Here is a 14,559-nt window from a genome sequence, read left to right as displayed (position 1 = left end):
TGTCGGCATTGTGCGCATTGAAATGGACATCCACTTGTATGTGCGAGTAATCTCGGCGTCTTCTTGTGTCCTCCCGCTGCCTCTGCTTACTGTGTAGGAGATGTGATAGCGTCGGGACGCAGGCCACACCTACGCATTTCGTCACAAGATGACGTCGTCGGGGATTGGCTTAACATTTTATTACGGGTTTTTTGTTGCCTGTATTCAGGCCATTTTTATGTATTTTGTGTATTCATTTATTTATTTCATACCTTGTGTTTAAACATTAGGGTCTCACATTCGTTTGCAGGTTTTTGCGCCGTACTTCTTCTTTTTAACTTTTCACATCAAAAGTATGTCGGTTTTGGACATATCAGGGACAGATGTAAAAAAAACACAGATTTTTACAAACTGTACCTGTTTTTACTGAGCCTGGCAACCCTGATGGGGCCCCCTAGTGGTATGGGGCCCCCGGGCAGTGCCCGAGTGCCTCAATGGGCAGTCCGCCCCTGGGTACAGGCTGTCCAACATCCACAGAAGGTTACATCATTTTTTACAGAGATTACACCATTACACCAGACTTTGCTCTTGTCAATGTTGTCACCTCCATAAACATTTTGTAGCCACCTGTGGATGTCAGACAGCTCGCCCCCCTCCTTATTCAAGAACGCAATGATGGCACAGGGGTGCCGCCCCCCCACCCCCAGGTTGTATTCAGGGGTGTATGCAGGGCACCAGAGTCATAGGTTTCTATGAGTTTTTTTTCAAGACACATGATTAGAGCCTGAGGCTCTAACTGGCTTGAAAAAGGTTGGGCTCGGGGTGCAGAGCATTGCACCCCGAACCCACCCACTTGTGACACTAGCGAATCAATATTCGCTATTGTCTTCCGGCTTCTCCTCCTGGTCAATCAGAAGAGGAGGCGGATCGGGCTGGCCAGGAGGAGAAGCCGAGGAAGTCGCGGAGGGGCTGAGTGTGGGGGGACTATATGGGGGAAGTGCAGACCTGGGGGGGGGGGGGGATTTGTGTGTTGCACCGACCTGATTCTACCAATGTGTGAAATTGAAATGACCTATGTCATTAATAAAAAAGTTATGCCCACTTTTGCATTACTTCTGGTGCAGACTTTAGATGTATACTATGGGCTATATTCAGGTAGAATTAGGCGGGCGTAGCGTATCTCAGATACACTACGCCACCGTTAGTTTGAGAAGCAAGTCCTGTATTCACAAAGAACTTGCGCTGAAACTAACGGCGGCGCAGTCTAACTGGGCTGGCGTAAGCCCGCCTAATTCAAAATAGGCTGGTTGGGGGCGTGTTCTATGTAAAATCTGATGACCCCACGTATTTAACGTTTTTAATGAACGGCGCATGCGCCGTCCATGGACGTATCCCAGTGCGATATGCTCCAAATGACGTCGGCAAATTGTCATGCTTTCGGCGTGAACGTAAATTACGGCCAGCCCCATTCACGGAAGAGTTACGCAAACGACGTAAAATTTTCAAATTTCGACGCCGGAACCAAGGCCATACTTAACATTGGCTGCGCCATGTATTTGGTGGAATAACTTTATGCCTGAAAAACCCTTACGTAAACGGCGTATCTTTACTGCGACGGCCGGGCGTACATTCGTGAATCGGCGTATCTAGCTGATTTTCATATTCTAGGCATAAATCAGCGTACACGCCCCTAGCGGCCAGCGTAAATATGCAGTTAAGATACGACGGCATAGGAGACTTACGCCGGTCGTATCTTAGCAACATTTAAGCGTATCTCAGTTTGAGCATACGCTTAAAGTTGCGACGGCGGGGATTCGGACTTACGACGGCGTATCTACTGATATGCCCGTCGTAAGTCTATGTGAATCTACCCCTATATATATATATATTCCAATAATTTCTGAATGCCTCTACTTTTTAGGAGGCTACATGAGCATACCTGAGTGGCTTATATTTTAGCTGTACTGTGATAAGAACAGTATTAATTTCCAGTTCTATGTTCTCTCTATGTTTGTGTGGCTGTGTTCCTCCGAGAATCCAAAAATACACTTTCAGCTTAATTGGCTCACAACACAATTGGTCCCGATTCAGTATTTGAAAGGGAACTGGTCACCATCCTAAAGGTCAGTGTGACCACGCTAGTCAGATGATAAATGAGCATTTGTTTTTTTTATTTGTAAAATGTTACATTCTGTAAATGTGCTATCTACAACCAGTAAATAATTATTAGAATGTAGATTTATGTATTTTTAAATAACAAACAAGTCCTGCTTGTACATTTTATTTAGAATGTTTTATGAGTAAAATTAATACCTCAAAGTGTGAAACTTGCGTTATTGGCTGCCATCTGTTATATGAACTGTGAAGACTGGATTCTGCATGAAAACCACATGTTTATAAAAGCAATTTAGCCCACAAGCCAGTGGAAAGAGCTGTTTTTCTAGTGATATACTTCTATTACAAGTAAGTTACCCACAGATAAAAGCTCATGGAGACTCTGAAGAGATCCAATTTATAACCAAACATTTGTCTTTGGGTTACTGTTAGCAAAAACCCTTGGTCCATTACTGCCTGCTGTGGCATGGTGTGTAGCAATCAAGCTAACCATACACAGCTCAAACTTCCAACAACTCCTTCTGAACTGGCTAAAATTCGAGCCGTAGGTGGCCCTGTCTGCACTTCAATGTTGATTTAAAAATTGACTAAGGCCCCGTACACACGGTCGGACAAAACCGATGAGAATGGTCTGACGGACCGCTTTCATCGGTTCACCGCTGAAGTGGCCTGATGGTCTGATGTGTGTACACACCATCAGTTCAAAATCCGATCGGGTCAGAACGCGGCGACGTAAAACACACGACATGCTGAAAAAAACGAAGTTCAATGCTTCTAAGCATGCGTCGACTTGATTCTGAGCATGTGCGGGTTTTGAACCGATGCTTTTCTGTGCTAACCATCAGTTTGGTCCGATGGGGCAGCGCTCCATCGGTTTGGTTTTGAAGCATGTTTTGGACTGAAGGAAAACAGACCGATAGCCTATACACACGGTCGATTTGGTCCGATGAAAATGAACTTCGCTTCATTCTCATCGGACCAAAACGACCGTGTGTACGGGGCCTAAGCCGGGTGGAATATTATCAGACGAACAGTGACGCCACTCTTTCAGGTGCAGTCATTGTTTAGGTATTCAGGCAGCAGGCAACAGGCTGCAGTGGAACTTCCTCCATCCACATTAATTAGTATGGAAGGTAACACTAGCTTAAAGTGGCTGTAAAGCCTAAATATTTTCTTACCTTAATGCATACTTTGCATTAAGGTAAAAAATGTTTGGGTGTCAGGTTCCCCCTCACCACCCCCCCTTTTTACTTACCTGAGCCCTCATTTAAACCAGAGCCATACACATCTGCAGCTCTTCTTTCCGCTCACTTCCTGGTCTCACTGGCTTTGCTGGTGCATCGGGAGCCATTGGCTCTTAGTGCTGTCAATCAAAGCCAGTGACAATGTGTCAATTGAAGCACACCGGCTAAGGAGTAAAAAAGTTGTCGCCACTCGGAGGCGGTCATTTTGTTGGTTAGTAGCAGACGAACTAACAACGGCCCAGATTCACAAAAGAGATACGACGGCGTATCTCCTGATACGCCGTCGTATCTCTGTTTTAGGGTCTTCCTAACTATGCGACTGATTCATAGAATCAGTTGCGCATAGTTTGCCCTAAGATCCGACAGGTGTAATTGAATTACACTGTCGGATCTTAGGATGCAATACCTCTGCCGCCGCTGGGGGGAGTTTGCGTCGTAAACCAGCGTCAGGTATGCAAAATTAGTAGTTACGGCGATCCACGACGGTTTTTCGTGTTCGCTACGTCGTTGCTAGTCTAGTTTCCCGTCGCAAAGTTAGTCGTCGTTTTAGGTGCCCTAACTTTACACAGCTCACGTATGTGCTGTATAAAGTATGGCCGTCGTTCCCACGTCGAAATTTTAAAATGTTTTGTTCTTGCGTAAGACGTCCGGGAATACGAAAGTACGCTACGCATGTCGCCGTTCGAAAAAATGACGTCACTTCGCGCAAAAAACGGCGGGAATTTCAAAACGGAGCATGCGCAGTAGGTCCGGCGCGGGAGCGCGCCTAATTTAAATGGCACACGCCCCTTTGAATTACGCTGGCTTACGCCGGAGGCCGCCGGCGTAAGTTTTCATGCAAGTGCTTGGTGAATCAGGCACTTGCGATGAAAACTTGCGGCGGTGTAACGTATCTACGATACGTTACGCCACCGCAGTTCTATGTGAATCTGGGCCAATGTTCTTTAATTTTATAGTTTACTGTTAGTGTATATGCTGTCGATGTTCTGTGAAAACAGCCAAGTCATCTAAATCTGCAATTACTGATGCTAGAGTGTCACTGGAAGTGACGTAATTGGAGATTTAACGAGTTGGCTCTTTTGACAGAACACAGGAGGGGGACACGAAAAGAGGAGGTTCGCGGCCGCTCTGTGCAATTCTATTGCACAGAGCACGCAAGTATAGACATGTTTGTTATATATATATATTTGTTTTATTTATTACAATCACTTTAAGTCATAGACAATTTTTTTTATAGTAATCTTATACCCAAGCTGGTTACAGATTCCCATTCATTCAGCAACAGAACAATGTCCAGTTTCTGGAAAGTTTCCAAACATAGCATAACGTTTTTAGATTGCATAATACCTGTAACTTGGTGGTTTGCTTTAGCATTATCAATAATAGTATCGCTTTCTGTTTAAAATAGTATATAGGAAATACCTGCATTTGTTGCCTCTGTGTGTACACAGCTTTATAAATAACTCAATTAGAATTTTTAAAATATTACAAATGAACTGGTGGAGTTACATGCTCCTGTCACATGTCAATTACAGTCTAAGCTGCTTTGCTAATATAGCTTAAACTGAAATGTACATACACCTGTGAAAGAGAAAGGTAAATAGCTCATTCCATTTCCCTTCCCCTGCCGGTCTTCTATGTACAGACTTTCAATTAGAAAGAGAGATTGTGAAAGCAAACAGGTAACGCTCTGCTCTGTAGAAAACCCATAATGTTTCTTAAAAGCAATGTCACCCTTACATGTATATTTGTAAAATAAAGATTTTATATAAATAGTAAAACACAAATATAAAACAACAGGTTAAAAACTCACAAACTTGAATCAGTTTCTTTGCTTCCTACTCTATACTGTCATGTCCTATACAGGAGCTCTACTTTTAAGTGCAAATTAGCGAGTTACCTTAAAACAGTATTCAGCTGAATAATTCAGATGCTTTACATTTACTTTGAAAATATTGTCAGTGTGCAACACAGCCTAAGAATTTACAGTGAATATCTAAACTAGAAAGAGCATACCTGGAACTGGTAAAATATCTTCATGATCTGTCTCCACAACAGTTTTGGAAAAAAAAAATTGTATTTGGTCTACAAACATTACCATGAAAGTCCCCCCTCTCTCTCTCTCTCTCTCTCTCTCTCTCTCTCTCTCTCTCTCTCTCTCTCTCTTTGCTTTTCCCCCAGAGAATATGTTCAAGCAACTCAACCATGCCCCTCCTTCCTGCCAAATCACATTAAATGGTGGGTTTGGCAGGGTCTTAAAGGGGCATTAAATACCAGGAGTGCATTACATACATAGTGCAGAGATCGGGAGTGTGCTGTGTACAGAGTGTAGAGTTCAGGAGTGCACTACATAATGAGTGCAGAGTTCAGGATTCAAGGTTGTGCTTCACATGGAGTACAGTGTTCAGGGGTGTACTACATTCAGAGTGCAGGATTCATGGGTGCTCTACACACAAATGTCAGAGTTCAGGAGTGCTTTGTTTATAGATTGCAGGGTTCAAGGGTGCAGAGTTCAGGAGAGCGCTCCTTACAGAGTGCAGAGTTTAGGAGTGCATTATGTACACAATGCAGAGTTCAGGGGTGCACTATGTGCAGAACGAGACAGATAAATAGCTTAGTCCATGGGTTCAGAGGTTCGCTACGTACAAAGCACAGGGTTCAAGTCTCTTTTACAGGCCCTTACCTCTGCACCCCCCATTCTCATTTCTACCCCTTCTCAGCTCTGACCTCTGCACTACTCCCACCCATACCCCACTACTGAACATCCCCTTCCTCCACTGATCTCATCCCCTCCATTCCTTCAAAGCTTCCACACACTGTAGGTGGCTTCAACGCTCTTAGGCCCCGTACAGACGACCAAACATGTCTGCTGAAACTGGTCTGACTTATGACTTCGACGCATACGTGGAAGCATTTAACTGGCAGGCCCGCCCACATCGCCGCGTCATTGTCGTGGCGACACCGCGTCATCGATGCGGCGACACCGCGGACACGCCACGCGTATTGTTTACGCGCAGCTTTCTGTACGATGGTTAGTACAGCCATCGTACAGAAAGCCCCGGGCAGACATGTACGGTGAAAACGGTCCGGCGGACCGGTTTTATCGTACATGTTTGCTGGTGTGTACACGACCTTACTTGGAGCAAGATCATCAGTGTGCATCTTCATTTGTGCACCCAGGAATAGATGGTGATCACAGAGGGTGCAGCCTACCCTGCACTTCTCCCTCCCACCCATGACCATACTGTACTAGCACCTGCGTCTGCCTTGTCCCTCAACACACAGCCATTATTGTCTAAACCGCTGGCAACAAAAGTGAGTACACCCCTAAGTGAAAAAATTGGGCACAAAGTGTCAATATGTTTGTGTTATGTAATTTTTTTCCAGCAGTGCCTTAACCCTCTTGGGCATGGAGTTCACCAGAGCTTTACAGGTGAACAGGTGCTACAAGCTGTACACTCATTACTTTACATTGCAGCAAAGTGTAATTTCCTCAGTGTTGTCACATGAAAATATATAATAAAATATTTACAAAAATGTAAGGGGTGTTTCAGAAAGACTAACAAGGTGTTTTGGCTTCAGGGGCAGCGGGGGACTGCTCTCCAAAAGTACGAGATGGTAGAGTCAGCTCTCCAAAATCTATCCACAACCGGTGCTAGATGTCGAGTAAGAAACATTTAAATCACTTACTGTATCTCTTTGGTCCATCTTCTAAACAAAATGACAGTGTTAATGTTGCATCATCTTCAAAAAATTCTGTTGTAAAGGCATCCCACCAAAGATTGTCACTATCCTGTGGAGGAAAAAGACAAACCTGTATTGAGAAAGTGAACTGGAAACATGGCACAATGCTAAATGAAAAATAAAATGATTGAATATTTTTACACTTTGTACACGCATTGGACCTGAGTTTCCAAGGTATATGCACGTCCACAATTAAATCAATGCCTGCAAAGAAGAATGAGGAAGCAAAATGTACCCTCACATGATTCATGACACATGTGTGTGATACTCATAGCTGTAACAGTGGGCTATTCACTAACAAATGTGGTTTCCTTAAGCCTTGTACACACTATTTCTTTTGCTCAACCCAGTGGGTTGAATGAATATAAAAACCTGACAGCTCAGGTAGGAGCCACTGTACTAACAATCCAATGTTAGTACAGCGATCTCCCCTGCTGAGCTTTTGTGTTCTGACAGGGGAACGGCCCCCCACTCTGGTTCTGGTTGGCAGGATTTTGTCAGTCATGGCCCTTCGACTGACCCTTCGACCGGCTACCGTGCACACAAGCCAAATGTAGGCAAATTTCTATTGAACTGGTGAATGCCGCCCGACATTCAACCCAGTGGCTAAATGAATGCCAACAAATTGGTGGCATAGCTTGGAATCAAAATTTACAATCAATATTTTAAAGTCACTTTACATGCAGGAGCAATATTTCCTGGAGTGCGCACAGTGAAAAAATAATATGTAAGATTATTGTAGCTGTATTGGTGCACTTTTAACAACACTGTTGAGTACTGTACATGATATTTTTAATATTTGCACTGACATTAAGGTGTCTGTTTTTAAAACAATAGTTGGACAAAAGTCACAAGCATTTTCTCCACCATCACAAATTCTAATCATATTCTGTTAACATCCATCTAGTGGCCTGAGGCTCTAATTGGCTTAAAAAAAAGGGGACTCGGGGCACAGAGCACTGCACCCTGGGCCCACCCACTTGTGTCACATTAGCAAATTAATATTTATATATTAATAATGTCTTCCTGTTTCCCCTCCGGGCCAATGGGGAAGCGGCTCGTGAGACCCTATTGGCCGGGAGTCCAAAGACCCGATTGGCCAGGAGGAGAAGACGGAGGGTGACACGGAGGCCAGGATATGAGGAGGAGACAGAAGGGGAAGCCCTGGGAATGGGTGCGTGGTGGTGTGCTGGTGCGTGGTAGCATGCTGGTGGGACGGGGGGAGGTGTACATGGTCAGGTCCACCTGCCGCCCCCCGACCGATGAAGCACCAGCCACCACTTAGTACACACTGCAAATATAGATATATAGATATATATAGATATATATAGATATTTATCTAAAACCTATATATATCTATATATATAATATGTATTGTTTATATATCTATTTATCACAAATAAAAGTATGTAAATAAGTGTGTTGTGCTAACAAAAGTGAAAACAAAACATAACATATAAAAATGTGTTCAAACGTGAATCAAATTCGACAGCTCAATCAGTCCCATAAATGGTGATGAAAAAGAGATAGTGGATCTTGCAAGAAGGATCAGAGATTAAAAGAATTACACTCCCTCCACCGCAGGGGTCGACCAGCACCAAACAAATTGGATATTCTCTTACCAGAAGGCCAGGACCACCATGACAGGTAGGAGTGTAATCCACAGTAGAAGCCACGGACTCCCAAAAGTGTGGCGTAAATAAATTAAACACTATGTAGGGGAAAGACTCAAAAACTGGTATTTATTAAAAGAGAGTAACACTCACATATTATGATAAAAAAACATGCATATGTCAGAAAAACATCCAGGCAGAAAAATGGGGTTTGCCTTCAGTTCAGGGTAGTGTGATGACATAGACAAGTAACTCCGCCCTACGTGTTCCGTCACGATAGGACTTCTGGGCTACTATCTCTTTTTCATTACCATTTATGGGACTAATAGAACTTTTGGATTTGATTCAAGTTTTTTACGATTTTCACGATTTTTAAATATGTTATGTTTTGTTTTCCATTTTGATAGCACAACACACTTTTTTTACATAATAAAATGGTAAACCAGGATTCGGAACAAAAAAAAATAAAATAAAATAAATTAATCCCTTGTCCAGTAAAGTTGCTTTATAAATACTAAACATAACACAAATGAGCTTTCATACTAGTTTGATCCCTTGTTTTATGTGAACGACAAAATGATATCTAACCCCTTTATGACACTTGATACACAAATGCTTTATTTTTTTCAAGGTTTCACCCATAATACTCTGCTGCTTATTCCATATTTGTATTAATTTATTTACTTCGATGTTAACAATAAACTAAAATTAAGTATCATGCCTTGTGAACTCTCAATTTGCAGATATCGCACACGTAGCTGCTGGTCACAATTCACAAATATGTTGGCAAGCTTAATACAGTTATTGAATTTGTGATGTTCCTGACGATGACACACTGCTGACAATCAAAAGAGAGAACAATGTGCTCACTGCCAACTAACCAAATGAGTTTGGTGTCACTGATGAGGACCGACAGGCTGGTAATTCACAGCTTCATTGTTTAATAAGCACGATTAGTATAACAATGAACATTCGGGTTAAGTTAAACTGGTTTTAATATGTTTTGAAATATGAAATATGTTTTCATGTTAAAGAGACCTTGCCCCCAGGCTATTTAATTCAACAAATATATTCCTGTAAGGTTATATGTGCAATTAAAGCGGAGGTTCACCCTAAAAACATTTTTCTAACATTACATTGTGCTCACTTCCAACATTGACAGTATGCTGATTTTTTTTTCTGTACATACCGTCGTATAGCTATTTTCCCCCCCAGGCTTCCGGGTAGTGGCTCCCGCGGGAGTGGGCGTTCCTATTCAGAGGCTAAGTGATTGACGTGATGACAAAAACTTCCCCCCGGGGCATAAGGCGCGTCACCAGTTTCCGAAAGAAGGGAAGGCGCCTTGTAGCGCCGTATAGAGCCGACTCGCAGTTCGGGTTCTTTCGGAAACTTGTGACATACCTTATGCGTCGGGGGGAAGTTTTTTGTCATCACGTCAATCACTTAGCCTCTGCATAGGAACGCCCAGTCCCGCGGGAGCCACTACCCGGAAGCCGGGGGGGGGGGGGGGGAAATAGCTATACGACGGTATGTACAGAAAAAAAAAATCAGACAAAAGTAAGCTATTCAGCCCTAAAAAGACACGTAAAAAAAAAGTGGCATACATCATGCGATATTGCTGAATTCCAATGTTTATTCATTGTAAAAACAAGTAGGCAAACCAAAAAACACTTGAAACAGATCGCATAGCATTTAAATCAGTACACAGGTTGCCTCAGGACTCTTCCACATGCTGTTCACAGAGCTCAAGTTGGCTTCCCTGCTCCTCTGTATGTCTTTTTGGTTCCCTACCTCACAGGCTCACATCTAATCACCGCTAGGTCATGTTCTGATGCATTTCATCATCAAAATTACTAGAGGATCCTCTTGATGAAGGCATTTTTAAGACGAAATGCATCAGATGTGGCCTAGTGGCGATCAGTTGTGGATCCTCTTGATGAAGGCATTTTGATGACGAAACTCATCAGGTCTGGCCTAGTGGCGACCAGATTTGAGTATGTGAGGCAGGGAAATGGGGAGACATGCTAAGGACCTGGGCAGATTGAGCTCTGTGAACTGCAGGAAGAGGGGTCCCAAATAGCCTGTGTACTGATTTACATGTTATGCTCTCTGTTTTAGTGTTTGTTAGTATGCCTACTTGCTTTAAATAAACACTAGATTTGAGCTATATCACACAATGTATGGCACTTTGCTTTTGAACAGCGGGAGGAAGAGTCCCGAGGCAGCATGTGTACTGATTTATATGCTATGGGATCTGTTTCAAGTGTTTGCTGGCTTGACTACTAGTTTTTACAATGAATAAACACTGGATTTCAGCAATATCGCATGATGTATGCCCCTTGCTTTTTTGTCTTTTTAGAGCTGCATAGCTTACTTTTGTTTTTAAAGTGTCTAGATGAGTGCCGTGCCTGTCTTTACAAGTGAAGTAAAAAACATTCATAAGGTATGTTAATTGCACATATAACTTTACATAAATATTTTTGTTGAATTAAATATGCCACCCTGGAGGCATTCTGTACATAGTTGTATGGGACTTCCCCAGAAATGAAATTTCCTGTTTTTGTGACTGGCTGACTGATTTTTCCAGAAGTCTGCACTAAGATACAGGTCAGATTTTAGGCATCCACTGCAACAAACATTACATTTTTGGTGTGATACTCCTAAAAGGATTAACCCCTTCTAAAGGAATGCAGACCCTTCAGCTATTATCGTTAGAACACTGCAAGTGCATCAGCTGAACAGTAATGAAAAAGTTATTCCCATTGAGAATCAGTATTCAAAAGACATGGAAAAACATACAGCTTTTTCTTTAGAAAAGAAACAGGCAGGAATCTGCCAAAAAGTGTGTTAAAATCCTTGCAGTGTACCTTGATCACCCAGAGCCGAACACACCCTTTGCCACAGAGCTTAATCAAAGAGGGAATAACAAATTTTCCAGAAAAGTGATGACAGTAGAATCTATGGGCCAGATTCACAAAAGAGATACGACGGCGTAACTCATAGAATCAGTTACGCATAGATAGCCCTAAGATCCGACAGGTGTAATTGACTTACACCATCGGATCTTAGGATGCAATACTTTGGCCGCCGCTGGGTGGAGTTTGCGTAGTTTTCCAGCGTCGGGTATGCAAATCAGCTTTTACGGCGATCCACGAAGGTACGCGTGTTCGTTACGTCGTCGCTAGTCGGTTTTTCCCATCGCAAAGTTAGTCATGCTTTTTCATGGCTTAACTTTAGAACAGCCATGTTAAAGTATGGCCGTCGTTCCTGCGTCGAATTTCAAATTTTCTTTTTGCGTAAGACGTCCGGGAATACGAAAGTACGTTACGCATGTCGCCATTCAAAAAACACGTCTGGGGGCTGTAATTTCACGCAATGCACGTCGGGAAATTTCCTAACGGAGCATGCGCAGAACGTTCGGCGTGGGAACGCGCCTAATTTAAATGGTACACGCCCCATTTGAATTAGGCGGGCTTGCGCCGGACGTCTTTACATTACTCCGCCGCAAGTTTACACTCAAGTGCTTTGTGAATCAAGCACTTACGAGGAAAACTTGCGGCGGTGTAACGTAAAGACGATACGTTACGCCGCCGCGGATGTACATGAATCTGGCCCGATGTTCCTGTTCAAGGTGAAATAAGTCTCATCTGGCAATGAAATTTAAAAGCACATTTATGAAAAAATACTGTAATATAAATATATGTTTAACCATTTCAGCCCCGGCAGGATGTGCCCCCTTAATGACTGCGCCATTTTTTGCGATACGGCACTGCGTCGCTTTAACTTACAATTGCATGTGCGACGCTGTAACTAAACAAAATTTACGTGCTTTTTTTCCCACAAATGGAGCTTTCTTTTGGTTGTATTTGATCACCTCTGCGGTTTTTAATATTTGTGCTATAAAGAAAAAAGAGCACCAATTTTGAAAAAATATATTTTTTTTACTTTTTGTTGTAATAAATATCCCCCAAAAAACAAACTAAAAAATGTATTCATCACTTTAGGCCAATATGTATTATTTTACATATTGATTGATTGGTTTGCGCAAAAGTAATATCGTCTACAAAATAGGTGATAGATTTATGGCATTTTTATTATTATTTTTTTTTTTTTTACTAGTGATGTCGGTGATCTGTGATTTTTAGCAGGAATGTGACATTGCGGCGGACAGATAGGACACTTTTGACACTTTTTTGGGACCAATGACATTTATAAGTGATCAGTGCTGTATAAATGTCACTGGCAGGAAAGGGGTTAACACTAGGGGGTGATTAAGGGGTTAAATGTGTTCCCTTATGTGTGTTTCTAACTCTGGGGGCAGTTTACTGACTGGAGGAGACATATAACTGTTCCTTATTAATAGGAACAGCAGATCTGTTTGTCCTATCCTGGCAGAACAGGGATTTGTGTGTTTACATACACACAAATCCCTGTTTTGGCTCAAGTGCCCGTGGTCGCGGGGCAGCCAGCGGAAATGCGTGCGCCTCCTATGGCTCTTAAAGGAGCCAATGTACAGGTACGGCGACTCACACAGGGGAGCCAACCTGCCGCTGTGAATGTACGGTCGGTAAGTGTTTAATAAAGAGTTTTTGCAACCATCTATCAGGCCTTGTACACACGACCGAGTTTCTCGGCAAAAACCAGCAAGAAACTTGCTGGGATTTTTTTTTTGCCGAGGAAACCGGTCGTGTGTACATTTTTCGTCGAGGAAACTGTCGAGAAACTCAACGAGCCAAAAAGAGAGCAAGTTCTCTATTTCCTCGACGGGAATGGAGAAACTTGCCTTGTCGAGTTCCTCGACAGCCTGACAAGGAACTCGACGAGGAAAACAATGTGTTTCGCCCGTCGAGTTCCTCGGTCGTGTGTACAAGGCTTTACTCCATACAAGGTAATTTAGGCAAGTGTGCACTTCCAAACTTGTGGCAACAGTTTGGAGAAGACCCTTTTCTGTTCTAGCATGATTGTGTTTGGTTTGATGAGTTATAGTGTAGAGGAATTTGAGTGGCCTGCATAGAGCCCTGACCTCAACTTTATCGAACACCTTTTAGAATGCAGAATGCAAGCCAGGTCTTCTGGGCAAACATCAATATGCTCAGAAGTCCAAGCCAGGTCTTCTAGGCAAACATCAATATCTGACCTCACACATCTTTTGGCTGCATAGGCACAAATTCCCACAGACACACTTCAAAATCTTGTGGAAAGTCTTCCCAAAAAAGTGAAACTCGATATAACTGCAATGGAAGTTCCAACTATTAGTGTCCATGGTTTGGGAATTTGAAGTCCAACAAGCTCACATAGGTCTGATGGTCAGGTATTCAGAAACTTTTGTCCAAATAATGTACCTTCAGAAATGTTCAGGGTGGCCCCTGTGTCCCCCCAAAATTAAGGCACTCTATTTTCTAATTACTTGGGGAAGTTGGGGGAATTTACTAAAACAGGAGCTTGCAAAATCTGGTGCAGCTTTGCATAAAAAAACAATCAGCTTCCAGATATTATTGTCAAAGCTTAATTGAACAAGCCAATGTTAGAAGCTGATTGGCTACTATGCACAGCTGCACACAATTCTGAGTTCTGCAGTTGTAGTTAATCTTCCCACTGTCTTCAGTTGGCAATGCCATATATCGTCTGTGTATTTTCAATGGCCACCAAATGTGATAGCTCTACCTAACCATTAGTAAAGTGGGAGAGGTGCTAAGGGAAGGTATATTTACCTAATAGAGTACCCTGAATGTCAATGTTCCTGGGGCATTATACAAGACAGTTAAAGGTACTGTATGTTCAGGTACCCCTAGGTGCCACCACCATTAACATTTGGTTAACATATCATTTTACAGTTCAGTACATGTACATGCAACTATTCACTT

General features: G+C 42.7%; 1 protein-coding gene across 3 annotated transcripts in view; it reads right to left on the bottom strand.

The window, feature by feature from the left end:
* Window positions 1-14,559, bottom strand: part of LDB2 (LIM domain binding 2) — a 544,323-nt gene that overhangs the window by 322,371 nt on the left and 207,393 nt on the right. For all 3 annotated transcript variants that reach the window (XM_040335211.1, XM_040335210.1, XM_040335208.1), the window contains exon 2: window positions 7,029-7,131. In XM_040335211.1, the coding sequence (XP_040191145.1) occupies window positions 7,029-7,131 (103 nt within the window). The remainder of the gene's footprint in view (window positions 1-7,028; window positions 7,132-14,559) is intronic.

Source organism: Rana temporaria, chromosome 1, assembly GCF_905171775.1.
Source record: "Rana temporaria chromosome 1, aRanTem1.1, whole genome shotgun sequence".
Taxonomy (NCBI): Eukaryota; Metazoa; Chordata; class Amphibia; order Anura; family Ranidae; genus Rana; species Rana temporaria.
The sequence above is the reverse complement of the archived record's forward strand: the minus strand, read 5'-3'. Positions and strand labels throughout refer to the sequence as shown.